Below are 27,981 nucleotides of genomic sequence, written 5' to 3'. Positions count from 1 at the left end.
GGATGGTCCGTCTGGACCTGAAAGACGCCTACCTAGCCGTACCCATTTACGCCCCTCACCGCCGGTTTCTTCAATTTCTGTGGCAAGGCGTCTGTTACGAGTACACTGTTCTTCCTTTCGGACTTTCGTCAGCACCATGGTGCTTCACGAAACTCCTTCGTCCAGTCATGGAGTCACTGCGTTCGCGCGGAGTGAGGCTGATCGTCTATCTGGACGACGTCATTATCATGGCGCAATGTCCGCGTCTAGTGATGACTCATCTGGAGTGGTCCATTCTTCTCCTTCAAAATCTGGGTTTCATTGTGAATTCTCAGAAATCAGTTCTGGTACCCACGCAATCTATAGAGTTTCTGGGCTTTCAGGTGGATTCTCGTACCTGCCAGCTTCTCCTTCCCGCACCCAAGATCAAAACGATCAAGAGAGAATTGAGATCGATCATGAACAAGCAGATTGTGTCCTTACGGTCCATAGCCCGGGTAGTGGGCTTGTTGGCCTCCTCGATTCAGGCCATATTTCCGGGACCCCTTCACTACCGAGCTCTCCAAAGATTAAAGATTCCGCAAAGGCCTCAGCTATACCGATCAGATCCCTCTTTCAGAGGAAGCGAGGTGGGAAATGTTGTGGTGGCTCGACCACATGGAATCGTGGAATGGCAGGGCCATTTTCGGGTTCAATCCAGAGGTAGTGATAGAGTCGGACGCCAGCTGTTGGGGCTGGGGAGCCCGCTGCGGTCCGATCTTGACGGGGGGTCGTTGGTCGCCGGAAGAACTCTCCCTTCACATCAATTGTCTGGAGTTGCTGGCGGGCTCGTTCGCAATTCGCAGCCTCTCTCCGCAGACGATGAACTGCTGCATTCTTCTAAGAATGGACAACATATCGGCAGTCCGGTACGTGAACAAGCTAGGGGGTACTCGATCTCGCATCCTAGCGGAGATTGCCAAGGATTTTTGGCATTACTGCCTTCAGTACAATCTGTCAGTAGTAGCGGAGTACCTTCCGGGCCGGAAGAACGAGGTGGCCGACTGGCATTCCCGGTATCTCCGGGATTACAGCGATTGGCGCTTGCATCCTCGAGTCTTTCGGATGCTGAACCTCCTATGGGGTCCCTGTCAGTTGGACCTGTTCGCATCCCGACTGAACAAGCAACTTCCGGATTTCTACAGCTGGCGTCCGGATCCGGAGGCACTAGCCTCGGATGCGTTTCTTTAAACCTGGCCACCAGTCCTTTGCTATGCCTTCCCGCCGTTTGTCATGATTCCCAGGGTCCTGGCCCAAGCCAGACGCCAGCGGACGGAGATGGTGCTGATAACACCCTTGTGGAGAGCTCAGGCTTGGTTTCCGATTGTGCTGGAAATGTCCTGTGCAGCACCAGTTCTCCTTCCTCAGAGATGGAACCTCTTGCTAGATCCTCTCAAGGCTCCTCATCCGTTAGTGATCTCAGGCCAACTACCTCTAGTGGCGTGGCGAGTTTCAGGGACAGATGGAAGGTCCCAGGCCTTTCGGCAGACGCTTCCAACTTCATCAAGCAGGCATGGTCCGATAATACCCATAAGCGGTATTCATCAGCATGGAACAGGTGGTGTAGCTGGTGTGTTCAACGGGACGTCGATCCCACTACGGCTAATGTCTCCATGGTCATGAATTTCCTTGCTTCGCTGGCGTCATCTGGTTTTGCATATAGGACAGTAAACAATTTTAGATCCGCTATTTCCGCTGGGCATGCTCCTTTGGAGGGTAAGCCAATTGGAGAACATCCTCTGGTGTGTAAACTGCTTAGGGTATCCGGATGGTCAAGCCCCCGTGTCCAAAATACTCTTTTTTGTGGGATGTGACGGTGGTCCTCCGTTTTTTGGAATCTTGGCCACCGAACGAGCTCCTGTCACGGAAACAACTTTCCGCCAAACTGGCGATGCTATTATGTTTGGTCTCGTGCAAGAGAGTTTCTGATATCAGAGCTTTAGATCTAGCGGGGCGTAAGTTCGCCCCAGAAGGGGTGACTTTCTCTATCTCCAGACGAACCAAAACCAATTCCACTTCAGTGACTTATCCGGTTTTTCCGGATAATCCCAAATTATGTGTGGTGCTATGTGTCAAAGCGTACGAGGTAAGTACAGCTAGCTTCCGTTCTGATATGCAGGGTCCGCTGTTCATTGCATTGCAAAAGCCTTTTCGCCCAGTGTCATCAGCTACTTTGGCGCGTTGGGTGCGTTGGCTCATGAATGAAGCAGGCATTAATGTGTCTCAGTTTGGTGCACATTCTGTGCGGGGTGCAATGGCGTCTAAGTCTTTTTCCTTAGGGGTGACCCTATCCGACATCATGAGCACTGCGGATTGGTCTAATGAGTCTACTTTTACATCATTTTATTATAAACCTATAGTGGATATCGCATCAGCTGACTTCTGCATGTTAAAATAAATACACTTTTTTATGTTGAGGAGACTTTTCTCATATTTGTTTAATTATGTGCATGCTAAATATTTTCGTGGCTCGGCTCGTGTACGGGCTGTTCGAGCCGAGCCATATCCTTGGCTGACTCTGCCTTGACTTTCTGGTTTGCTAGTATTGGTGCTCACACTTCTAATGGGCGCGGTGTGCCTGCAAGACACTCTAGCTCTCAGTCATCTCGTTGCCCTCAGTTCTACGCTCCATACCCCGCGGCTCTCTGGTCCTCCAGTACTACACTCTAGCGCTGTGCTGGTGGTACGGTCTAGGCCGGAACCCGCCCTCTCTCTGATTGTAGTAGTACTACACTCTAGCCTCCTCCTCCTTGCTGCAGTATATTCTAGCTCCCCCCATCTCTCGCTGGTTCCGGTTGTACACTCTAGCTTCTTCCCCCGCCCTCTCGCTGGTTCTGTGCGTACAGTCTATCCTCCCGGCCTCTCGCTGGGCCCGGTGCTGTGCCTCGCTTTCCCGGTGGTCTCTTGCCCCTTCCCCCTGTTTATTTCCGGCGCCCCCTCACACCCTACTCTCCCGTGCCCCCTTACGCGCCCCTCCCCGGGCACCATGCCGGCGCCCCCGGGCCCGGAGCTGGCCCTCTCCTCGGACGCCGGGCTCCCGCTCTCGGCCTGCGCGGCCTGGGAGCTCCAGTCGGGCTCGGCGCTCGGCTCGTTCCGCGGGGCGGGCTCGGGGCCCCGGGCCCTGGCGCTGCTCGGCGGGGAGCATCTGCTGGGGGCGCAGCCGGGCAAGAGCTGCATCAACGTGTGGGAGCTGCGCCGGCCGGTGAGCCCCCACCCCGGGTTAGGGGGCTCACACCACCCCAGGGCGGAGTACGGGGGGGGGGGGTGCGTGCTGTATTTGAGGATAGAATAAAGGTGTCTGGTATATGAGGCAGGTGGTATGTGGTGTACTGGAGGGTAGAGATGTGTGGGGTACACAGGAGACGTGGTCTGTGGGGTACTGGAGGGTATGTGTGTTTGGGGTACACAGTACAGGTGATATGTGGGGTATTGGGGATGTAAGTGTCAGGCGCAGGAGGTGTCGGGGTGTACAGAGCAGGTGGTATGTGCTGTACTGGAGGGTAGAGGTGTCTGGGGTGCACCGGGCAGGTGGTATGTGCTGTACTTGAGGATAAAGGAGTCTGGGGTGCACAGAGCAGGTTGTATGTGGGGGTACTGGACGGTAGAGGTGTCTGGGATACACAGAACGGGTGGTATATGGGGGTACTGGAGGGTCGAGGTGTCGGGTGCTGGTGACTGGATGTGTCTGGTAAACAGGGCAGGTGGAGTGTGCTGTTCTGGGGGGTAGAGGTGTCTGGGGTACACGGGACAAGTGCTATGTGGGGAATAGGGATAGAGGTGTCGGGTGCTGGTGGCTGCAGGTGTCTGGTACACTGGACGGGTCTTGTGTGGGGTATGGGGCAGGTATACGTATGGGTACTCAGGGCAGTGGTGGCTGGGATACTTAGGACAGGTGGTATGTGGGGTACTGGGGATAGAGGCGTCGGGTACACGGGACAGGTGGTCTGTAGTGTACTGGAGGATAGATGTTAGGCGCACACAGGGCAGGTGGTGTCTGGGGATAGAGGTGTCGGTGTACTGGTGGCTGTGGTACACAAGACTGGTGGAATGTGCTGGGGAGTAGAGGTGTCTGGGTTACACTGGACCACTTGTGTACTGGAGGGTTGAGGTGTCTGGTTTACACTGGACAGGTGGTACGTGGTGTACTGGAGGGTAGATGTGTCTGGGGTGCACAGAGCAGGTGGTATGTGCTGTACTGGAGGGTAGAGGTGTCGGGTACACAGGGCAGGTGGTATGTGCTGTACTTGAGGATAAAGGAGTCTGGGGTACATAAAACAGGTGGTATGTGGTGTACTGGGAATAGAGGTGTCGGGTACTAGAGGATCGAGGTGTCGGGTACACCGGAGGGGTATGTGTGGGGTACTCTGGAAGTATTTAGGTACTCGGGGCAGTTGTGGCTGGGATGTTGAGGGTAGGTGGTGTACTGGGGATAGATGTCATTGTACTGGTGACTGGAGAGGTCTGGGCTACATAGGACAGATGGTATGTGGGGTACTATGAATATAGGTGTCATGTACTTGCAGGTGCATGTGGGACACTGGACATGTGATCCGTAGTGTACTGGTGGATAGAGGTGTGTAGGGTACACAAGACAGGTGTTGTTGGGTACTGGGGATAGAGGTGTATGTGTACCGGTGGCTGCAGGTTTCTGTGGTACACCGGACAGGTGGTGCGTAGGGTACTCAAGGCAGTGGTGGCAGGGATACTGAGGGCAGGTGTTATGGGACGGTATTAGGTGGCCTGAAGGGAGGGGATGAGACACTGGGGTGAGGTGGTGTATGTAGGAACGATGATGCATTGTCAGAGGAGATTGTGCGCCCTGGGACGGTAGGGGTTGTGCTGGGAGATGGCGTGTGGTGGGGCCGGGGGCGCAGTGGTGGTAGGCGGGGTGTGGAAGTGTGGTACGACTGGTCTATAAAACGATTGCCTGGGGGTCGCTGCAGCCATTGTGGTGCGTTGGGGGCCCCCCTGCAGCAGCAGTGACCGTGCCCTTGTGTCCACAGGAGCAGCTGCAGCAGAAGATCGTCTGCCCCGGGCCCGTGCACTGCCTGGCGGCTTCTCCTAATGGCCTCTACCTGGCAGCAGGCATGGCTGAAAGCATCTACCTGTGGGAGGTAAGGAGGCGCCTGGCTGAAGGTGGCCGCCCTGGAGCACCAGCGGCATTGAGGGGTGTTTAACAGCAGGTGGAGGCTGCTAGGTCTGGGTGGATGGACGCTAGGTCATCTGCTCGTGCACCCTGCTGAAGTGGGTGTCCCTGGCGGGGGTGCTGGGTCCAAGCTAGACATGTGAGTACGGTCTGCTTATAGCTTTGTTATAACGTAACATTTGTATTGAAAATACCAATTGGCCGAGCAGGGACAATTGACCACCCCCACATGTGAAAGACTTCTCTGACCGGTTTAGCTGGGTTTCTTGGGTAACTTTCAGTGGCTCCTTGCTTGCAGGTGCAGCAGAAGTGAACTGATCCAAACCACACTCTTGGAGTAGTAGTAGGTGTTGTGTGCAGCTCAGTATTGAGGAGTTTTGGTGCAGCTGAGCTTTGAGACCTCTGAAAATAGCAGGCGTGTGAAGCTCTGGGTTGAGGTGCATTGGCAGGACTCTGTGCATCTCAGTAATGGAACAGCAGCGGGGTGATGGGAGCTCAGGACTGAGGCACAGTGGGTCCTAGTACTGGCCTAGCAGGGCGTGCCGCTTGTCAGGATTTAGGCGCATTAACAGTTGTGTGCAGCCTGAGCCGGGCACCTGAAACCCCAGGCTCTTAGCACAAGCCAAGGACACCGAGACGTATCACAGTAGCTCTAGGATTTGTAAGTCCACTGCACGGGACGAAGGCTAGTGCAAGGTCCCCCCTGTATTGCAGTGACCCTATGGTACATTTTTTTTTTGTAAACAGATTTTATTAGTCAAACGTACAATCAGCAGAGCTCTGTACCCCAGAGGCATCCGTAGCATCCATGGACCAAATCCTGATTTTGACAATTTTCTCATATAATAACAGAAGAGTACAGAAGTGCCATGCATATGAAATATAGCCCAGTGAAACGAACCCCCCCCCCATCGCACAACCAGCCCAACAACATCCGCAGGTATGATCGGAACTGCAGCTCTACTCTCGCCGTGTAACATGTTTAGGCGACACCATGCCACCCAGCGCGCGTGTGTTCCACCAGACCCACCAAACTAGGAGAAAGAGCATGCCGGAACTGTAGGTATTTAAAAAATTGTGTACGCGGCATGTGAAATTCCTTTTGCAAATCCTGAAACGACTTCAGGATAGACCCCCTCATGACATCGCCCAGAGTAGAGATTCCAATCGCATCCCTGTCATGGAAGCCCGGCAAAGTCGCCAACTGTGGCAGGCGCCCATTGTGCCAAAGCGGCGTCTCGCCCGTCAGGCGATTCCACCAGCCCATCCTCCGCAACGCCAGTCTCCAGACCCGAAACACCAACTGTGTCTCATTCGGCAGGGAACGCCGCAGTGGCGCAGAGTAAAGAAGCGTGTGTCATGTGTGGTCACCCATCAAATGGCGCTCCAAGGCATACGCTGGATCCGACCTGTCGCCATACCACCATTCGTTGAGAACCAACAAATGTGAGGCCATATAGTACGAGAGAACGTCCGAAGTTGCAAGTCCCCCACAGTACGTGGATTTAAAGCAGGTGCGGAGAGCCACCCTAACACCCCCGCCCCAGAGAAACTGACTCAATGCCGGAACCAACCTGGGGGGATGGGAAATGGATGGTTTTGCAGCTGATACAGCAGGCGAGGAAGAGAGACCATCTTAAATATGGCCGACCGGCCATAAATGGATAGGGGCATGTGGGACCATACCCGGAGGTCCTCACGCACCCTGTTCCACCCCGGCACCAGGTCCTTCTCCCAGGAGACCGACCTCACGTCTGAAAGAAACACACCCAAGTACTTCAGCCCCTCCTGCACCGCGGAAGCCCAAGCGCCCGGGTCAGCCCCTCCGCCCAGGACCCACAACGTAGATTTCTTCTCATTCATATATAAACCCGTAGTCTCCCCAAACACCTGCATAATGCGCAGCAACCGCGGGCCAGTCCTATCCAGCTGAGTAAGAAAGAATAGTACATTGTCCGCGTAGAGAGCGATGCGATCCGACAGTCCATTTGCCCATTCGAGCCCCGACACCTGTGCATCAATACGAACCCATGCAGCTAGGGGCTCCATTGCCAGGGCAAACAGATAAGGTGACAGGGGGCACCCCTGCCTGGTGCCCCGACCAATAAGAAAGACCGAAGAGACCGAACCTCCTATGGTACATTTTGACCGATCTAGCACCAGGACAGGTGGAAGAGCCAACTCTTGCAACTGTAAATCATCACCCCGGTTATGGGAAAAAGAAAGCTGATGGAAAGCGGCGGAGGGGGGAGGGAGGTAACGCTGGTAGAAGCGTCAAAAGGAAAAAGGCCAGGAAGGTAACCAAGCAGTCTGGTAATAACTGTGTAATGGACCGTATAGATGAGCTATTTGAAGAATGTGAGGATATTTTAACACCAGACACAAATCCCAGCATGCATAGGCCCAAGCTTCCCTCTGGTAATGTTCAAACCTTGTGTGCTGGCTCTGTAAATGGCCCAGCTATTCCAACCATGTTTACTACGCGCAAGAAAAATCGCAATACTAGGGGAGAGAGTCGAATAAATACAACTAGGAAGGTTGTTTCCGCTGCTAGCCAAGTTGAACCAGAGGACAACCATCCCCAAATTCTTGAGCCTACAGTTTCTTGTTCCAATAGATATGCCATACTGTCAAACATCCAGGGGAGTGAATTATCCAGCCCCCGCATTAATTCCAGGTGTCACCACAGAGCCAGTAGTTAAAGAATCATCGGGAATCATCGGAACTGCAGGATATACTTAGTGGTATGCTCGCTTCGTGATGAAATTGGGTCTTTGAAGTCAACGATAATCTGACTGTGGTGGTTGGGCTCTTGACAGTAGGAGGGACCCCCGAAATAAGCCGTGTATCCAATGGGGTTACCAAGTCATCACCATCTAGCCTATTCCCAGCCCAGGCAGAACTTAGCGCCCCACAGTTCGTTGGTAGCCAGAAGAACGTTACCCTATCCTTTAGCGAGGTGGCCAAGAGGAAAATTTCTTCATTAGCGTGTCCCAGTACAAATAATGCACCCCCTCTTACTCGCACCACTGCTAGAGTTCACAACACTGATATAGCAAATGGGCGCCCACTGGTTAATAGGAGCATCAACAGGAGTACTAACATTATTACGCCTGCATATACAAATAACAAATACAGTACACAAGAAGGGGGGTGGGATCGGAGTACTACCAGAGCATACAATAGCCATAGAATTTACATGGTGAATGTCCCACAGCTGGTCCATAGTAAAAACTTTGTAAGTGTGGAGTCGTTAACCAACAAGGCAATCCACTGGATACGGCACGTAAGGGGATGTCGTTCAGTGATCAGAGAAGATATTACCAAGGTGCACAGACTCACCTCTCCTTTCAACCCCTTGGAACTAACTATGCAGAGTGAGGAGCTGGCTGATAATCTATTTGCCCTTGAATTTCGAACCAGCTCCCCTGAACACTCATCTATCCAACTTAGGAGGTCCCCGACTGTGAGCCTGAAAAGCAATCACGTGGGGCAGCCACATATAGGTAGGATGGGTAGTTCCACATTAGGTAGGATGGGTAGTTCCACATTAGAAGGTATCGATTGACTGCTGGGTGAGCCTGGCCTGTATCATGGTTGTACTGGTCACCTAACAGTCTCCAAGGGTAGGCACACAGTTAGGAATTCCAACAGTAACAGTAGTATCACCAACAAAGCTAGTGAGTCCGCAGGAGCATAGCCAAAACACTCCAGTGGAGCTAAAGGGACCAGTAACCTTATGTTATGTGTCTGGAAGTATTGGTAGCACGATAGTTCCCAAGGGCAGTTACAGAGGCAGGGACCCTAATTGCTCTAATATATCTACTAAGTCCATCCAAGTGGCAAGCCCACTGTCTCCCCAGTCAGTGGGCCAGATTGAGCCTATCAAAACCGCATCAGTGGAGTTACATGGCCTATCAAGTATGCATCGCTAGCCAATGTTTGTTGATATCATGGAACATTGCCGGGTTGAGCTCCAAATTTACATCCCCAGATTGGCTGGCCTTCATTAATTGCTTCGACATATCTCTTTCAGGAGACATGGCTGTTGGCACCACAACATTGTGTAGGGTACTTAAACTATCGTATACCGACAACAAAAGGAGCCAAAGGTAAGGCCATCAGGAGGCTTGACCATATGGGTTCGTCAAGGCCTGGACGTTAGCATAAAGGAGATTACCACAAAAAGCAATGACGTACAGACACTAAGGCTAAAATTATGCCCACTCGAGAGCATTGTTGTCTCTATTTATGTGAGGGGAACTAGAGGAGGGAATTCCCAAGTTTTAGAGGCTTTGGACGAACTCCTCGAAGAACTCATTGGACACCAATGCAATGGTTGCAGGCGATTTTAATTCAATCTTCGAACCACTTTTAAAGGGAGATTGGCAATTTTCTGCCGAAGAAGACACCCAGTGGGAAATTCTAAAATTGAACTTGATCCTGTAAAAAGGTGGTCGGAGATAGTAGTCCAGATAAACTCAATTTGCTTAGAGTATGGGCTTAGTGCACTAAATGGCAGGACACAACAAGACAGACAGGGGGCGAATACGTTCAACAATGGATATAGCAGGAGTAGGATAGACTATATCCTTATGAACCTAAAATATTGGCACTCAATCGATATGGACGGTGGAGACCATCCTGAAAGTGACCACAACCCTCTGTGCGTATCCCTCAGATGGTGGAAGTGCAAGCGAATGCACGGGGACGAGGTCAAATTGCACCCTCATGACATAGTCCCCACCAATGACATGAGACGTCTTAAGTGGGAAAGACTAGTAGAAAATCCAGAGACCCTGGATTGTATTTACGACGACGTCGACAGTGCCCTTTTAGAGCCAGGGAAAATACTGTCCACCAAAGTCCCAATGGAGCTCGTCACTCAGTCCGATGAAAGCTTCTTTAAGCACCTAAGCGCCTACTTTACGCGTTGCAAGCCAAAGAAACCACTATGGCAGAAGCTCTGCCGCTGGTACAATAATGAATGTAGACAGGCAAGAGTGCTCCTAGGGCAGGCAATAAAAGACGGAGACCGTGCGTTGGTAAGGAGAGCCAGGCAGGCATACAAGAGTGCCATGTACAAAGCCAAACGCTCCTGGGACGAGAAACACTGGCAGGACCTTAAAGAGGCCAGCACCCTGAACAGCAAATTGTTCTGGAGTATCCTAAAATGGGATCGTGGAGGACAACCCGAACAAACCCAAAAGGATGCCATGAAGGAAGACTGGGTCAAACATTTGAAACCACAATATGAGCTAATCCAGCTACCGAGCAGTATTTCTGACCCCAGCCACGTAATTTATTTAAAGACGTTTTTAACATTAACGAGGTGGCTCTAGCTCTCGACGCAGTAACCGGCGGGAGAGCGCCTGGCCCTGATGGCATCCCTGCTGATGTTTTTTTTATGACAAACTAAGATGGGGAGGATATATTGCCATAGTTGCTAACGCAGTTGCCCAAGGTGACCCAGTACCGGACTCCTGGAAAGGAGCCGAAATGATTCCCGTGTACAAAAAAGGCGACAAATCATTACCGGGTAATTACCGTCTCATTAGTTTGATAGATGTTCTGCAAAGAATTGTGGGTAGAATGAGTATTAATAAGATCAATGACTGGATAGACGAGTATAGTATGCTGTCCCCCCTGCAGGCTGGGTTCAGGGCCTATATGAGCACCATCGATCGGGTTTTTTGGTTCATATTATTATACTGGGAAACAGTGGTCCTGGGCAAAGGCAGTATAGATGTTGCCTTTGTAGACGTAAAGTCTGCGTTTGATCTTGTTCCTCGCTCCGGTCTGTGGGTAAAGTTGCAGGAGATGGGGTTTCCCAAAGAACTTCTCACACTAATGAGACTCCATGAGAATAACTATACCAAAATTCGTTGGGGCAGCCAGGGCATGGTCACCAGCCTGTTCCCAATAGAACAAGGGGTACGTCAGGGGTGTGCCATGGCCCCTACCTTATTTTCCCTGTTCATTAATGGAATAGTTGATTGCATGACACCCGTGAATACTGATGCCCCGATTTTTAGCAGGTGTTAAAATACCAATCTTGATATTTGCCGACGACACATTGATTATCTCGAAGACCCCGAGTGGGCTTCAACGTGCCCTATGAATTTTTTTAAAGTTTTGTTCTGATCGTGGTCTCGAGGTCAATGTGTCGGAGACTAAATTTATGGCTTTCAACCCGCATAGGTTTTTTAAAGGCAGAATATACATGAACAATCGTACATTGGAACAGGTAGGAGCATTCACATATCTGGGGGTCCACGTACAGAGTAACCTAAAGTGGAACCAGCAAATTGATCTGGCAACACTCGAGCACTGGCAGTTGGCGAGAGCGTTATGTCTGGCGCATAAGAAGTCACTCACTAAACCCATAAGACCAGTGCTCCAGGTTTATGACACGTAAGTGGTCAGCTCATCGCTCTATGGTGCTGAGCTATGGGGGTTTGAGAGTACGAAGGAACTGACTGTGTCCGAAAACCGGTTTCTACGTAGAATCACCAACCTCCCTCAAAGTACACCATTGTGCCAGCTACACTATGATCTTGGAAGAAAGTTTCTATTAGACATTGTAAAATTATGTCCAGTATTATATTGGCGCAGGCTGTGGACAACAATGGAATTTAAAGTTTATTCCTCAAGCTTCATGGACATAATTAAATCAGACAGTTTCCATAAGATTAGATGGCTCCAGGGTGTTAGACATTCTGGGTGACCTTGGTCTGAAAATGCTCTGGGATGATGTCTGCGGGCAGTTTTCCTTCTAAAAAAAACTTATAGGAAACTTACTGGGAGAGGATCACTCAATACCTTGAGATATAGTGAATCAGCCACGTTGACAGGCACATTTCTAGAATTCAAACATATTACATACATCGAACCATACTGGGACATAGTGGAAAAGCCGCTAGATAGGAAATTGTATTTCCAGTTAAGGGCAGGCTCGCTACGCTTAGTCCTTCACGTCAAGGTGGTCTAATCCTACGGATAAGTGCCCTACCTGCCCGGCCCACAAAGAAACAGTAGCACACTTGCTTTTTGCCTGCCCAGCCTATGCAATTCTCCGCCCGGTTTGGCTGAGACCACTATGTAAGCTGCTAGGCATTCGTAGAAGCGCAGAAGTCGAAAGGATTATACGCACAAGCACTTCATCCACCATCTTAACAGCTGTTGCGAAATAGCTTGGGTGGGCGTGGGCAATAAGGTCAAAATTAATGCCATTATAAAACTTGCACTATCTGTAAATACTGATCTCGTGTTGCAACTAATTCTAGTTACCTGGCATCTGGTTTTTTCTTCGAGTTTGAGCCTTTAGGTCTACAAGAAGAGGTTACCCTTGTTGACCACCCAGTTTAAAATCGGGCGTAACTATCCTAATTAGAATTGTCAGGTTTTTTAAAAATCCTTTTTTATTATCTATGGAGATTTTAAATGCTTAGTTTTAACAAAAGTCGACATATGTATTAATAGTACCATATGAACTGGGTTTTTGTGTAATGTTTGAATATTTTGATATCTGCTTTTATGATTGTATGTCAAATAAAGCATAACAAATGGCATGGCTGTGTCTATCCTCCTAAAGAACAACCCTGGTGTCTGGCGCTTGAAGTCCGGTTGCGTTGTCAGAGCGGTGCTTGGTTTTTCCTACTAGAGTAGGAAAGGGGGCTGCAGCACATACAGAATTATACTTGGCAAAACAATCTGAACCACCCTTTAGAGGGCCTTACCAGTATTATCGGAGTGCAGAGCTTGTACCCCAAAGCTTTGTGAGTGGAAGTAACCAACACTGAACTCATTCCTAATATACAAACCTGTGAGGTCCCACGTAACAAAATAAAATTTTTTTTAGAACACAGTACAATAGCAATGCATCGTTAAAGCTCTTTAGCATGTGCTTTTTGCAAAAAATACAAGACGTACTACCTGTGTTGTAACTTTTCTCAGTGCTTAATTTGAGCCGCGGGTTGTCCGTGGGGGTCACCAAGGGATAGATGTAAAAAAGCGGGAACCTGCAAGAGAGAGGAAGTGGCAGGGAGGGTCTGGAAGTTGGTGGTTAAATGAGGCCTGAGGATGATTCCAGACTATGCAGCCCTGGTGTTCTGTGTGCGAGTGCTGGCCGCAGGCCTCTGAGCAAAGCTTTGTGCACCAGCACTTATTCTTCAACAAACTAAACACTATCTCATAATAAATAGACCAGTCCAGCAGCATCTGTAAAACTTTTCACTGAACTAATCAATCCTAGAACCTTAACATTGGTCCGTCACCTTAACCAACAACTGTCTCAAACTCAACACGGACAAGATGGAAGTGCTCATCTTCTGGAATAACACCTCTCCATGGAACGACGTATGATGGCCTGCTGAACTGGGCCCATCCCCGACAGACCAAGCATGCAACCTCTGAATCATCTTAGCAAGCTATCTATGAAGAGACAGGTAAATACAGTCCCATCCGCCTGCCTCCATACCCTATGCGTGCTCCACAAGATCTTCTGGTGGCTCCCAGTCACCACCGTCACGCAGGCTGGACTATGGTAACACGCTTTATGTAGGATTCACTGCACGCCTCCTGAAGAGATTACAGACAACACAAAACTCAGCGGCCAGACTCCTCCTCAACAATCCACCTCAGACTAACCCACGTCACTCCCCACCTTAGGATCCAGAAGAGATGCCAGTTCAAGATGTTGACCCGCGCATACAAAGCCCTGCACAACGACGCACCAGCACACATCCATAAACACACGACCTTCCACAAACCAACCAGACCGCTACGATTCGCCTCCCTCTTTCTCCAGACACCCGTACCCCCAGATCTGCCGAAGCAACACGGGTCGCTCCTTCTCACACTTGGAAACCAAAGCTTGCAACGACCTTCCCCCTGCTCCTGGGGACCACCTAACAGCTCCAGTAATTAAGGAAAGGATTCCAGACCTGGATCACCTCAGAGCTGGCTGCAGCCCCCTCGCCTCGAGGCCCTCACAGGGGATTTGCTGGGCTTTGCAAATCTCCAGTTGAACACCAGGCCTGCTGCACTGGGCATATCTGTTGTCACAAGACAGCCGTCAGAAATAGGCATGAAATTACAAATATATGCATGACCACGATTGACAAAACCATAGGCACCGTCTCCGAGGATGGTGTGGGAAGCATTGTTACGCCCATGGCTTGTTCCGGGGGTAACCAGCACCAAAACCTGTAACGTCTACAGTGGTCTGTGACATTCTAGGTAACAAAATGCCGCTACAGTCCTCAAAACAGTGTAAACACAACCCCCCCCCCCCCCCCTCGTTGCCTATGGACTTGGACATAAGTGGTTTTCATAGTAAATACGTCAGGGCTACTGCCTTTGCCTTGACGTTTTGCAGTAAACAAATTGGGCCTATGTCCTTTATCGTCGGATTGTCACCTCGACCAACTTAGTCCTTTGCCTGGCGTGAGAAGCTCGTCCTCGGGGCAACATCACCCTTTTCAGTGGATATACGAAGAACTAGCATTGGCAAACCAATCGGTTGGGCTTCAATTTTAAGCTCTGATTCGAAACCTTGCAACAATGAAAAGAAACAAACATGACTACTTTCTGTGTAGGATGCTTACATGGGATGAAAAAAATAGTGTGACGATTGTGTTCATATGAGGTGCAGCAAAAGCCCAGCCTATATGTTAAAGAATGGGTTACTCTATTGCCTGTCGCCCATGTGAATGCTGTTACGTGCTTAGACAGGAGAACTTCAATATCTGGCCATCAACGGCTGCCTTCTCTCATGTCCACTTGGTGGCGCTCTTCCCTCTATCTCTGCAGGAGTGTGCGATGGTAACTGGATGTCAGGTTGTCCTGCAGATTTTGCCTTGTTCTCACGTGTGGTGGTAGGTGGAAGTGAGACTGTCCTGCATTGTCCCCCTTGTTCTCTTGTGTCCACATGGTGGCGCTCCTCTCCTGCAGGAGTGTGCTGTAGCTCTAGTTGGATGTAAGGCTGTCATACAGTGTCTGCCTTGTTCTCTTGTGTCCACGCGGTGGCGCTCCTCTCCTGCTGGAGTGTGCGGCCGTACCACTCCCAGGCAGTGTCTGTGAAGGATGGTTATCTGTACTAGGGCTGGACGTGCCCTTGTCAGGTGGGAGTAGCTAGTCTGGCCTCTCGATGGCCTGCAGGCCCCCCCAGGGTCATGACGCCTACTGGGGTCCCCAGAGCAGGTGTCCAAAGACTGCGCCCTCATTAGAGGAAAGAGACTCGGAAGGGTCTGCTCTGGCGTGTCTGTGCCTCAGAGGGTCACCCTTCGGTGGGGCCTCGGGCCTTCTTGTAAAGCGGCAGTTCTCGTCCTGCCTTCATAGTGTCCATCGAAACGGCTTCCCTGCATCTTCGTCAGTCTCCCACTAGCAGCAAGATTCCCCAGTAGACTAGGTATGCTCGCCTCAACCACAGGCTCCTCCCAGCCGCAACCTCCTACACCACGAGTTCCTGAGAGCACGGTGTCTCTTAAGGCTGCAAACAGCGCCAAGAAGTTTAACGAGCACTATATACAATCCGCAGAACATAAGAATGTCTTTAATGCTTACCCTGTGTGCTGTCGCCCTCAGCAGAGAGGACTTCTTGTAAGTCTGCACTTGCAGGAAACTGTCCCTTTTTTCATGTTTACCCCCCCGCTTTTTACCCTATATCCGACTTTGAATGAATGTGCACTGGGTCCCTGCCAATCAGGTTTCCTGTGTTCTTTACAGAAATCTGTATCTTTGTTTCCACAATTGGCTCGCCTCTGGCCCACCTATAATTCGCTTGTAAAAGGTACCAGTGGTACCAAAGGCCTTGTGACCAGGAAGGGTCAGTAAGGGGTGCAGCCTGTATTGTGCCACCCTCAAGAGACCCCTCGCCAAACATACACTGTGTTTGCAGACAGGTTTTGTAAGCACCAAAACACAGAGTCGGCATGGCACACATCCCTGTGAGCCATGCCCACAGAACATGGTCTGTGGCATATAGGTAAGTCACCCCTCTAGCAGGCCTCACAACCCTAAGGCAGAGTGCACTATACCACAGGCGAGGGCATAGCTGCATGAGCAATGTGCCCCTACAGCGTCTATGTCCATTCTTAGACATTGTAAGTGCAGTGAAGCCATACTGAGTACATGGGCTGGGAGTTTGTCACTACGAACTCCACTGCTCCATGGTGGCTTTACTGAATGCTTGGAAGTTTGGCATCAAACTTCTCAGCATTATAAACCCACACTGATGCCAGTGATGGATTTATTGTAACATGCACTGAGAGGGCATCTTAGAGATGCCCCCTGAAAAACAACCAACTCCCTCGTGTCCAGCTGATCGTTCTACACCAGCTTGCCCCACACACATGCTTGTTTCTGACCCCCTGAGGTGGGAGCCCTTGTGCTCTCGTGGATCAGGGACAAAGGCTGCTTGTGGCTGAGGTGTTCTTCACCTACCCCTAAGCAGGAACAGCATTCAGGGCAGTGAGCCTCAAAGGCTTCCTGCCCTTTGTTATGCTAGTCAGGGCATCTTCAACTAGTAGAGCCCCCCCCCCCCAACCACGACCTTGGCAGAAAGGTTGGCATGAAAGTTAGTAGTCAGGAGAGGTGTGTCCCATCTTTGCGAGGACCACCCCCAAGGTGACCCCCTCCTTAGAAAACCCATCTTGAGTGGATGGATTTTAGCCAATCAGGTTAGGGGATGCCCCCTCCCGAAAGATTGGTGCTATCCAAAGGGTGTAGTCCCCTTGAAAGGCAAGTACCCCATTGGCTAACATCTGCCAGTGACTAACACCCATAAATTCAGTATTTAAGGGCACCCCTGAACCTTGATCCTCCGATTCCTGTAACCTACAAATAAGATGCCGTGCAGCAAAGCCTAAGATGCCCACTGACTTGGCGCCAGCCCTACTGGCCTGTCTCCAGCCTTAAGAACGTGTGAGGAAGACGACACGTGGACTGTGACTTCCAGAAACCAGAGGAAGGCTGCCACCTTTCAACAGACCAGATCTCCCGAGGACAGCGGACCTGTCCAGAAGAATCCAACTACAGGGACTCCTGATCCAGCCGGATCAACGTCTCCTGCCCACTCTGCACTTACGACCACGGCAAAAGTGGCTCACCTGTCCAGTGAAATCTCACTTGCGATCCTGACCTCGTACATCGGTGGATGACCTCTCCTGGACTCCACAAAGACGCCTACAGCCTCATCTGCGACCGGCTCCAGTTAAAAATCCAACACCAAAAGGCTCCCCTGCATCCTCTGCCTGACTTTGGGGAGCCCTGCTGACGGTGCGCAGGCATCCATCAACACATCTACTCACGCTCCCAGCTGTTGGTCAGCTTCGTCTAGCCTCCTGGGTCGAGCCTGCAGCCATTTTGTGCAACAGAGATTTCCATTTGCCTTCATTGGATGCCCACCCTATCCTGACAAAGTTGTTGCCGAGCGAACAATAATAAACCTCATCATTTTGCTTAGTGAAATGTGGCTTTCATACAGAATGTTCAAGGCTCTAATAAAATGCCTACGCAGCTGTGCAAATGTTAGCAAAGTTATTTGATGTAATATTATCCATACAAGCAAATGTGTCATATGTCAACGTTCAAGAAAAGATGTCAACTTTAAACGTAAACCTGTAAAATTGTGGTGTTCCTGTCCAGGCTTAATGTGACCACATGACACCAGGCTCAGTGCACTCTGGTGCAACGTTGTGTCGGGTCTTGCTCCTCAACGCTGCGGAAAGCTGTCTGCAGGAGAGTCCCCGTGTACTTCAGTAAATGGGCCCTGGAAACCTTCAGCACCTGAAGTGGCAACTTCTAAAGTTGCACTTTGTTCACCAGCGACACAAAATTCAATTGAACCGATTTAATGCATGGATTCATTGGTACCAAACAGTAGTCCCATTCAGAGGTTAGCAGGGCTGGGGCGCTAGCCTGTAACTCTGCACTTGCCAATGGGCTACGAGCCTTTACACAGTGAAAACAATTGAGCATTTTTACTGTTGGAAAATGTAAAAGTACATGTTCCACTTTAACATACAGCACCCTGCCTTAGGGCTTGTTAGGCCTGCCATAAGGGTGCCTTACATACATTAAAAAGGGATATTTTGGCTTTTCCATTATTTAAAATCGCAGAATCAAGTTGGCAATTTTGAACTGCCCTTCCAGTCTGCTGTGGTAGACTGGGAGCCACGTTTTACCTTGTCGTTCTTGTGAGGGCACAAAAAGTGCTGCAGTCCACGAGAGTCACTCTAACTTACAGGTCCTGGGAACCCCAGTACCATATATTAGGGATTTACAAGTAAGTTAGGCCATGTTAATTGGAGAGAAGCCAATCAACCATGCACCATTTTAAGGGTCCGAGCACATGCCCGAGTCCTGTTTAGCAGGCTCAGCATTTTTGAGCCATTACACCAGGTCCTAGTAGTCACAATGGAGGCATAAAGTGGGCCTCAAACCTGCAAAATGTGTGCTTCCTCACACACATTCTGCAGTATGCTGAGCGGCTGCAGGGACTAGCCGAGGGCTCAGCCTGCACCGCAGGGAGTGGTGGAAGGATACAGTCTGCAGTATGCTGAGCGGCTGCAGGGACTGGCCGCGGGCTCTGCCTGCACTGCAGGGATTGGTGGAAGTATACAGTCTGCTGAGCGGCTGCAGGGACTGGCCGAGGGCTTCGCCTGCAAGGCAGGGATTAGCAGAACGATATATAGTACCTGGAATTGTGTTGAGCAGATAACTTGCGGAGGGATACAGAGCCATTGTTCAGCAGGTGGCAGAGATAGAGAACTGATGGGTCCGGGGATTTACAGCAGGCAATGTCTGCCCTGTGGGGAGTGTTTCCAGGGATTGGCAGACAGAGCAGTCAGTGTTCTGAAACACCACTGAGATTGGTAGACAGATACAGCTGACAGTGTGCTGTAGGTGTTCATGGACTGGCATACGATTATAGTGCAAACAATGTGCTGTGCGCGGCTGAGATTAGCAGGAGGACATGTACCCTGCAGTGTACTGAGCCCGGCTGAGAGTAGAGGGACGGAGACCCTGCAGTGTGCAGCTGAGATTAGCAGGGGGACAGAGACCCGGCAATGTGCTGAGTGCAGCTGAGATTGGCGGAGGGACGGAGACCCTGCAGTGTGCTGAGCTGAGCGCGGCTCAGATTAGCAGAGGGTCGGAGACCCTGCATTGTGCTGAGTTGACCATGACTGGGATTGGCCCAACGATTGTCTCCAATGTTGTGATGTTGATAGGTGACTTCCTGAGCTGTGTGGTGATGGCGCACACGTAAGGCCTGGAGTTGAAAGTACCAGGTCATCAACACCGATGTTTTCATATCTCCATATAGCTGTTTTCGCTTTTTCAGATTCCAGCCCCTTTGTCAGTTTGAAATGAAACGACCCCTGCTTGCATCTCTGGCTTCCTGAGTACTAAGCATCTTGGTGTGGGCTCGCGTTCGATGCGTGTTGGCATACATGGGTGGAATATTTCTGTGCTGTCCTCGCTCTGTCCTTCAGCACCTATCTCTGACCTGCAGCAGGGTCCTATTCATGTGTATTCTTCTGTCTTTCCATGCAGGTCTCTTCCGGGGCACTCCTGGCCATTCTGAGCAGACACTACCAGGACCTGACTTGCCTCTGTTTCTCTGATGACAGCAGCCACTTCCTGTCTGGGGCCAAAGATAGCCTGGCACTAGTCTGGAGCCTCTACAGGTAAATGAGCAAAGACCTTATTATTTGGGAGTTGTGGGACGGGCTACGCTAGTTTGCACTGGGTGAGATACGGGGAAAATAATTCTGATGGTTCATGTGGCGCCATCAGTTTGGGCCACAGGTGAAAATGTGCATGTTGCTTGCCCACTTGGTACACTCTGGAATTTTTTTTTGTGGTAGTAGGCCATCTGACTAGATACCATTCACAAAGTAGTGTCAGCCTCTGGGCCCTCTGACTAGATACCACCCAAGAGCGACTATCTGACTAGATACCACCCAAGAGCGACTATCTGACTAGATACCACCCGAGAGCGACTGTCTGCCAGCAGCTAGTCTGACTAGATACCACCCAAGAGTGACTGCCAGCAGCTGGTCTGACTAGATACCACCTGAGAGCGACTGTCTGCCAGCAGCTAGTCTGACTAGATACCACCCGAGAGCGACTGTCTGCCAGCAGCTAGTCTGACTAGATACCACCCAAGAGCGACTATCTGCCAGCAGCTAGTCTGACTAGATACCACCCGAGAGTGACTGTCTGCCAGCAGCTAGTCTGACTAAACACCACCCGAGAGTGACTGTCTACCAGCAGCTAGTCTGACTAGATACTACCAATAGCGACTGTCTGCCAGCAATTAGTCTGACTAGATACCACCCGAGAGCGACTGCCAGCAGCTAGTCTGACTAGATACCATCCTAGAGCGACTGTCTGCCAGCAGCTAGTGTGACTTAAAGGCGCATCTCTTAAAGGTGCACTGATGCCAAGCTCTGGGTCCGAACCTGCACCCACCCCCCCCCCCCCTGCTTGGGTAAACACCCCCTGCACTGAGTGCACTTCAAGGACCATCTCTTAAAGATGCACTTATGGCAAGCTCTGCCCCTCCCCCCCCTTGCTGGACTCCGTTCAAGCCGTGACCCCCTCGTCCGTCGGCCTGACCGGCTCTTAGGCCGCGCCCTCGCCCCTCTAGACTTGCTTCGGAGCGCTTGTGCTGTAGGAGTTGTTGCCCAGGTTGTCCCTTGTGCTCAGCGGGTGCTGCGGACTCCCTGCTTGTGACCTGCACGGCCAACCCATTCTTAACACTAGAGTCCCCGTGCGGCTGCCGCCGAAGTCTTGTGCGAGGGGCCCAGCGCCTCGTCAGTAAATGCACCCTCTTCTTTATTCCAGATATGAAGTATTTTTATTTTACAAATGCGCCCTTCTCGTAGCCGAAACCCACCCACGACCCTAGTCGGAGATGGGACAGCCTCGCCCAGGTGGGCATGGAAACAAGGGGCACTGCTCAGACATTACACTTTGGGTGTACCTGTTCGAAACTACTGTTAAAAGGAGGAGCATTTCAATGGCTGGCAGATTGCTAAGCTGATCTGAGGGGTGTGGCCACGTGTGCCTGGCACAGCTCACAAAGCCACGAGCTCTGTGCCAACCACATCTCTGGTGGGCGCCCCCAGTACGTGCAGAGACTTTGAGGCAAGGTGCAGCAGGCAGACGGGTGGGTTCACCTGCCGGCACCAGAGGTCTGCCATGTGTGCCGCGAAGCGAGGAGCTGTGGACCGGTGCGGGCCGCTCCCTGTGGGGTCTTCGTGCATCGCGGTCTCCCCAAGGCAGCGCTGCTCCTGCGCCCCGCTCCGGGCCATCTGCTCTCCTTGCTGCGCCTCCTACCCCCCTCGTAAAAGCGCTTCTGATGGATACATCTGCCAGTGGATTCCTCACCTTGTGAATATCCCCTGCGCCAGCATTCCACGGAACTTTTCTTCCCCAGCATTCCACGTCGACGTGGGCGACGTCGTAATACATCGGCTCCGCTCGCGACTCCGATCGACGTCACCGGAGCCATAAGAAGCCCACGTCGGCGTGATGACGTCAGTTCCCTTTTTTCCGCGCCTTTGACGCGCAACGGTTTTTCTCCAGTGCTACTTTGTAGTTTGGTCGTGTATCTCTGTTTATTCGGCTATGTCTTCGACTAGGAAGTCGGGCTTTAAGCCCTGTAGGGAGTGTGGAGGCCTGATGTCGATAACGGATCCACACCAGAATTGTTTATGGTGCCTCTCCTCGGAACATGATATGGAGGAGTGCGGATGCTGTAAAAGCATGAACCCGAAGGCTCTCAAGGAAAGGAAGACCAAGCTCTTCATGAAGAAGATCGGTGAGGAGAAAAGAGGGAGGAAGAAGGAGAGATCGAAGAGTCATCAACTTCGAGGTCGTCGAGGTCGAAGAAACACCATAAAAAAAGTAAACATTCTAGACGTCGATCATCGAAGTCCAAGAAGTAGAGGTCGGCTTCGTCTCATCGACGTCGGAGCAAAGGTTTGTCTCCTTCTCCTTCACCTTCGAGGTCACCGGAAGGTTCTCCTTCGAGGAAGCAGACTCCGATTCAGTCTCCGACGAGGTCTTCGGCTCCGTCTAAGACGTCGACTCCGGTTCGTGTTGAGTCGGATGATTCTATGCATGAGGTGCAGGAAGAGTCTGTTCCAGTACCTGAAGATTCTGAGGCTCCAGTGGAGGATACTGCGGAGCCGGTGCCGGAGGCCCCACAAGAGGTTCCTTTGCCTCAGTTCCCGGCCCCAGGTACGGATTCGGCTAATTTCTTAAATGCTATGTATGGCATTTTTAATAGGGCGGCCTACCCATCCGGAGCACCAACTGGTCCCGTGGGTCCGATGGCCTTTACAATGGGGGTGCCACAGCAGTATGCTCAGGCCCCCTTTATGCCCTTTATGCCGATGGTGCCTTCTTGGCAGTTTCCGGCGCCGTCTGGGGATCCGATTCGACCTCGGAAGGTCCGGCAGGCTTCGGAGCCTCCTTAGACGCCGGGACTGGCTCCATCGACGCCGAAACCGACTCCATCGACGCCGAGGCTGACTCCATCGGCGCCGTGTCTGGCGCCGTCGACGCCGGTTCCTCTGGTTCCTCCGACGCCGCGTACGATGTCGCCGACGTCGGTTCCCCGAATCCGGTCGAGGAGGGAAGCCCAGAGGGTGTTGGAGGAAAGAAGATATCGAGAGGTGGAAGAAGGTGAGGTTGATTCTTCTTCGGACTAGTTCAATGGCATTGAGGAAGCCAGTGGGCTGGATACGACCCCAGAGTGGGAATATGCATCTGCCAGGTCTTCTCCACCTCATGAGTTGGCTCCCTATCACGTAGTGATAAAGAAAGCAGCAGAGCTTCTGGATTTACAGCTGCCTTCTGTGGAGTACAAATCCAACCTGCTCACAGAAGTGTTACATTCTCCGACTTCGACATCAGAGCCCTTGTTGCCTTTCAATGAGGCCATATTGGAGCCGGTATTAGAGGTATGGAAGAAGCCCCTTTCATCTCCTGCAGTGTGTAGACAGGTGGCAAGTAGGTACAAGGTTGCACCAGGGGATCCTGACTTTTTATCCACTCATCCGTCCCCGGACAGTTTGGTTGTGCAGGCTTCATGCTCCAAGCATGCTTCCGGTGCCTTTCCTCAGTCTCCAGCTGACAGGGAGTCTAAAAAAAAGCTGATCAGGCAGCCAAAAAGACCTTTTCGACAGGAAGCATGGCGTTGAAATCGACTAATGCTACATGCCTGCTGGGACGTTACGTGCATGCTCTAATGGATTCCATTAAGTCCTTGGCTCCTAAGTTGCCTGAAGGGGATAAGTCATCCTTCATGGAGGTTGTTGCGGACACTCAGGCGGCTGCCAGGCAAGTTATCCAGTCAGGGTTGGATACTGCGGACTCCGTGGCAAGGATCATGGGGTCGTCTGTTGCTGTAAGAAGACAGGCTTGGCTCCGTAACTCTGGTTTCTCAGCGGATGTTCAGGCTACGCTGGTCGATCTTCCATTTGATGGTCAGAAGCAGTTTGGGGAGAAAGCGGACTCTGCCCTTCAGCGTTTTAAGGACAGCCGATTGACTGCAAAATCCTTGGGCCTGCAAGTACCGGCAAGGGGTTCGACCTTTCGAAAATTTAGGGGCTTTGGGCGATCGTCTTTTCGCTCTTAACGGCAGCCCCAGCACCAACAGCAGAATCCCCTCTATAAGTCCTATAGAGGGAGGCAAAGGGGTCGGAGAGGTTCTGGACGCAACCCCTCTTCTTCCTCCTCCTCTGCTCCCAATGAGGCCTCGGGGAAGCAGCCCTAGATCCCCCATCCTGGATCATGTAAGGCCTGTGGGGGGTCGGGTGTCCTACTTTCTACGGGGTTGGAAATCGGTTACAACAGACCTTTTGGGTTTTGAACCTCGTAGAGACTGGGTACGCCCTTCCCTTTCGGGAGTTTCCTCCCCCTTACCCTCCTTGCCAAGGTTATTGTTCGGAGGACCACCTGCTTCTCCTGCAGAAGGAAGTTCTAGCCTTGCTCCAGAAGGGTGCAATAGAGCGGGAAAGGGGTCAGGGAAAGGGGTCAGGGATGCTACTCCCGGTATTTTCTGATTCCCAAAAAGGACGGCAGATTGCGTCCGATTCTGGACCTCAGAATCTTGAACTTTTACCTGAAACAGGAGAAATTCAAGATGCTGACCCTTGCGCAGGTTCTTCAAGCGTTGCAGCAAGGAGACTGGATGGTGTCGCTCGACTTGCAGGACGCGTACTTCCATGTCCCAATCCTGAAGTCGCACAGGAAGTATCTCCGCTTTACGGTTGGGTCGCAACATTACCAGTTTGCGGTCCTCCCGTTTGGTCTTACTACCGCACCTCGAGTCTTCACAAAGGTGATGGCAGTGGTGGCTGCTCAACTCAGGAGGTCGGGGATTCCGGTTTTTCCCTACCTGGACGACTGGCTTCTGAAGGCAGAGTCCCCAGAGATGGTGCAGCATCATCTGCAGGTAACATCGCAGCTGTTGTTCGACTTGGGTTTTTCGATCAATGTGCCCAAATCTCACCTGGTGCCCTCTCAACGCAACCTGTTCATAGGGGCGGTACTGGACACTACTGTGTGTCGAGCATTCCCTCCACCTCAAAGAATTCTCGACATTCAGGAGATGGTCCCTTTATTCCACAATGGAGCGGTTGTTCCAGTTCTGAAGGTCCTTCGCCTGCTCGTTCTGTTCGCTTCCTGCATTCTGTTGGTCAACAATGCACGCTGGCACATGAGGGCACTCCAGTGGTGCCTCCGCAAGCAGTGGTATCAGCACAACGGAGATCTCAGGGAGTCAATCAAGATCTCCAGAGAAGCTGCAGCGGATCTTTCATGGTGGAGCGTAGAGGGCAATCTGTCGCAAGAAAGCCCTTCCATCTGCCTCCATCGGTGGCCACAGTGATAACGGATGCATCCACCCTAGGGTGGGGTGCTCATCTGGGGGATCTGGAGATCAAGGGTCTTTGGTCTCCAGAGGAAAGGTTGCTTCATATCAACCTTTTGGAATTGCGGGCGATTCGTTTGGCGCTCAAGGCCTTCCTCCCTTCCCTTCGCGGTCAGTCGATCCTAGTCCTGACAGACAACACGACTGCGATGTGATATGTCAACATACAGGGAGGAGTAGGGTCTCTTTGTGCAGAGAGGCCTTACGTCTATGGTCCTGGGCTCAGGACCATCAGATTTGTCTGATGGCAAATCATCTGGCCGGGGTGCTGAACGTACGTGCGGACAGTCTCAGTCGGCAGTTCTCCGCCGATCACGAGTGGAGGCTCCATCCGGAGGTGGTTCGTCATGTCTTTCGGACGTGGGGGACACCTCGGGTGGACCTGTTTGCCACCCGTGAGAACGCGCACTGCCCGTCATTCTGCAGTCTCCGGTATCCGATGCAGGGGGCGTTGGGGGACGCGTTTCAGTTGAGTTGGGGCTCGCAACTCCTTTACGCGTTTCCTCCCATACCTTTGATTCCTTGGGTTCTGAGGAAGATTCGCCAAGACCGGGCCCAAGTTATATTGGTCGCCCCGGATTGGCCAAGAAGGGTGTGGTACATAGATCTTCACCACCTCTCCTCGTGCCCTCCGCTCCGTCTCCCTCTGAGGGCAGACCTCCTCTCGCAGTCGGAGGGGCAGGTTCTACACCCCCACCTCCAGAGCTTACACCTTCATGCCTGGAGATTGAACGGGGCAACCTGAGTTCATACTCTCTCCCACCTGATGTGGTGGATGTTATTTTATCGGCCAGGCGACACTCCACCAAGTCCATTTACTCCTACAGGTGGTCTAAGTTTGTAAAGTGGTGTGGAGAGAGATCCATTGATCCTTTAAAGGCCCGTCTGTCCAATGTGCTTCAGTTTGCTCTTTCCTTGGCTCAGCAGGGCTTTGCTGTGGCCACGGTTAAGGGCTACCTTTCGGCCTTATCGGCAATTCTGTGCCTCCCAGATCAACCTTCACTATTTAAATCTCCAGTTGTTCTGAGGTTCATCAAGGGCCTTACAAACATGTTTCCTCCTACTCCATTTGTAATGCCTCAGTGGGACCTTAATCTTGTTTTAACCTTTCTAATGGGGTCCCCTTTTGAGCCTCTTCATACTTGTCCTTTGAGGCTGTTATCATTTAAGGTGGTTTTTCTTGTAGCCATAACCTCGGCAAGGAGGGTGAGTGAGCTTCAAGCTCTTAGTTCCAAACCTCCTTTTCTTACCTTACATGCTGAAAGGATGGTTCTCAGGACCAGGGCTGCTTTCCTGCCAAAGGTAGTCACTCCGTTTCATTTGGGGCAGTCCATTACTCTCCCTGTTTTCTACCCTCTTCCTCACCCTTCCAAAGGGGAGGAAAGACTCCATCGTTTGGACCCGAAGAGGGCTGTTAGTCCTTGGTTCTATCCAGATAAAAACTATCGCCTTGATGACCAGCTCTTTATTGGCTACATTGGTCGTTCTAAGGGGAAGGCGGTGCACAAGCGCACGCTGTCAAGATAGATAATTCTGACCATCAAGATCTTCTACGCCCTGGCTGGTAAGACTCCTCCTGATGGCATTAGAGCGCATTCGACTAGAGCTAAAGCCTCTACATCTGCTTTGGCCCGGGGTGTTCCTGTGGCAGATATTTGTAAAGCTGTGACTTGGGCCTCCCCCCATACTTTTGCAAAGCATTATTGCTTGGACTCAGAGATGAGGAGGGAGGGCCACTTCGCGCGCTCTGTGTTACAAGACTTTCTGGTATAGGAAGGTGGACACCCTCCTCCGGGAGTGGGGACTGCAGTGGGAATCTATTCACAAGGTGAGGTATCCACTGGCAGATGTATCCATCAGAAGAACAAGTTACTTACCTTCGGTAACGCTTTTTCTGGTGGATACAGTATCTGCCTGTGGATTACTCACTGACCCACCCGCCTCCCCGTTGTCCACCTTTGTATACCATGAAATAGGTCTTGTTGATATGTTTTTATGCTTTGTTGTGCAATTGTAGGAAATGCTTGTTTATTTAGCATTCTTTTCCTTTGTATGCTATGCATTGGTGTATTGTATACTGTGTATACTTTGAGTCTGTCGTTAGTCCACCTGTTCGCCTCGAAGGCACGGGGGAAAAAATGGGTGGAACTGACGTCATCACGCCGACGTGGGCTTCTTATGGCTCCGGTGACGTCGATCGGAGTCGCGAGCGGAGCCGATGTATTATGACGTCGCCCACGTCGACGTGGAATACTGGGGAAGAAAAGTTCTGTGGAATGCTGGCGCAGGGGATATTCACAAGGTGAGGAATCCACAGGCAGATACTGTATCCACCAGAAAAAGCGTTACCGAAGGTAAGTAACTTGTTCATCTGGTCCCCGCGTGAGGCGCTGCCTCTCCCGTGCTCCTGACGCGGGCGGTCTCGCATGACCGCCACGCTTCCCGCCGGTCCCGTCTCCGTGTGAACTCCGAGCGCTCCTCCTCGGCGCCGGTGTTTAATTCCGTCCTCGGCGCCAGTGTTTAATGCCCTCGTCCTCGGCGCCGGTGTTTAATGCCCTCGTCCTCGGCGCCGGTTGTTTAATGCCCTTCTCCTCGGCGCCGGTGTTTAATGCCGCCCTCCTCGGCGCTGGTGTTTAATGCCGCCCGCGCCTGAACGCAGCCCAGTGCCCGCATCTGCAGAACTTCATGGAACTATCTTTCCTGGCTTTGTGCAGTCCGTTCATTCTTGCCACTTGGTACCCTCCTCCCCTCCTCCCTGTTGTTCCCACTGTGGCTTCTGAAGGCCCCTTACAATGCTGGGGCTGGGAGGCAGCTCGAGGTTGAGACAGCAGTGGAGACTGTGAATAAACTCCCTTGAACCCGT

The 27,981-nt window shown here is 51.6% G+C and overlaps 1 protein-coding gene across 1 annotated transcript in view; it reads left to right on the top strand.

Moving 5' to 3' along the window:
- Positions 1 to 2,750: 2,750 nt before the first annotated feature.
- Positions 2,751 to 27,981, top strand: part of WDR18 (WD repeat domain 18) — an 84,059-nt gene continuing 58,828 nt past the window's right edge. Inside the window, exons 1-3 of the mRNA XM_085639176.1 lie at positions 2,751 to 3,220; positions 5,022 to 5,132; positions 19,724 to 19,857. Coding sequence (XP_085495302.1) covers positions 3,005 to 3,220; positions 5,022 to 5,132; positions 19,724 to 19,857 — 461 coding nt within the window. The 5' untranslated portion in view covers positions 2,751 to 3,004. The remainder of the gene's footprint in view (positions 3,221 to 5,021; positions 5,133 to 19,723; positions 19,858 to 27,981) is intronic.

Source organism: Triturus cristatus, chromosome 12 (assembly GCF_964204655.1).
Source record: "Triturus cristatus chromosome 12, aTriCri1.1, whole genome shotgun sequence".
NCBI classification, from domain to species: Eukaryota; Metazoa; Chordata; class Amphibia; order Caudata; family Salamandridae; genus Triturus; species Triturus cristatus.
The sequence above is the reverse complement of the archived record's forward strand: the minus strand, read 5'-3'. Positions and strand labels throughout refer to the sequence as shown.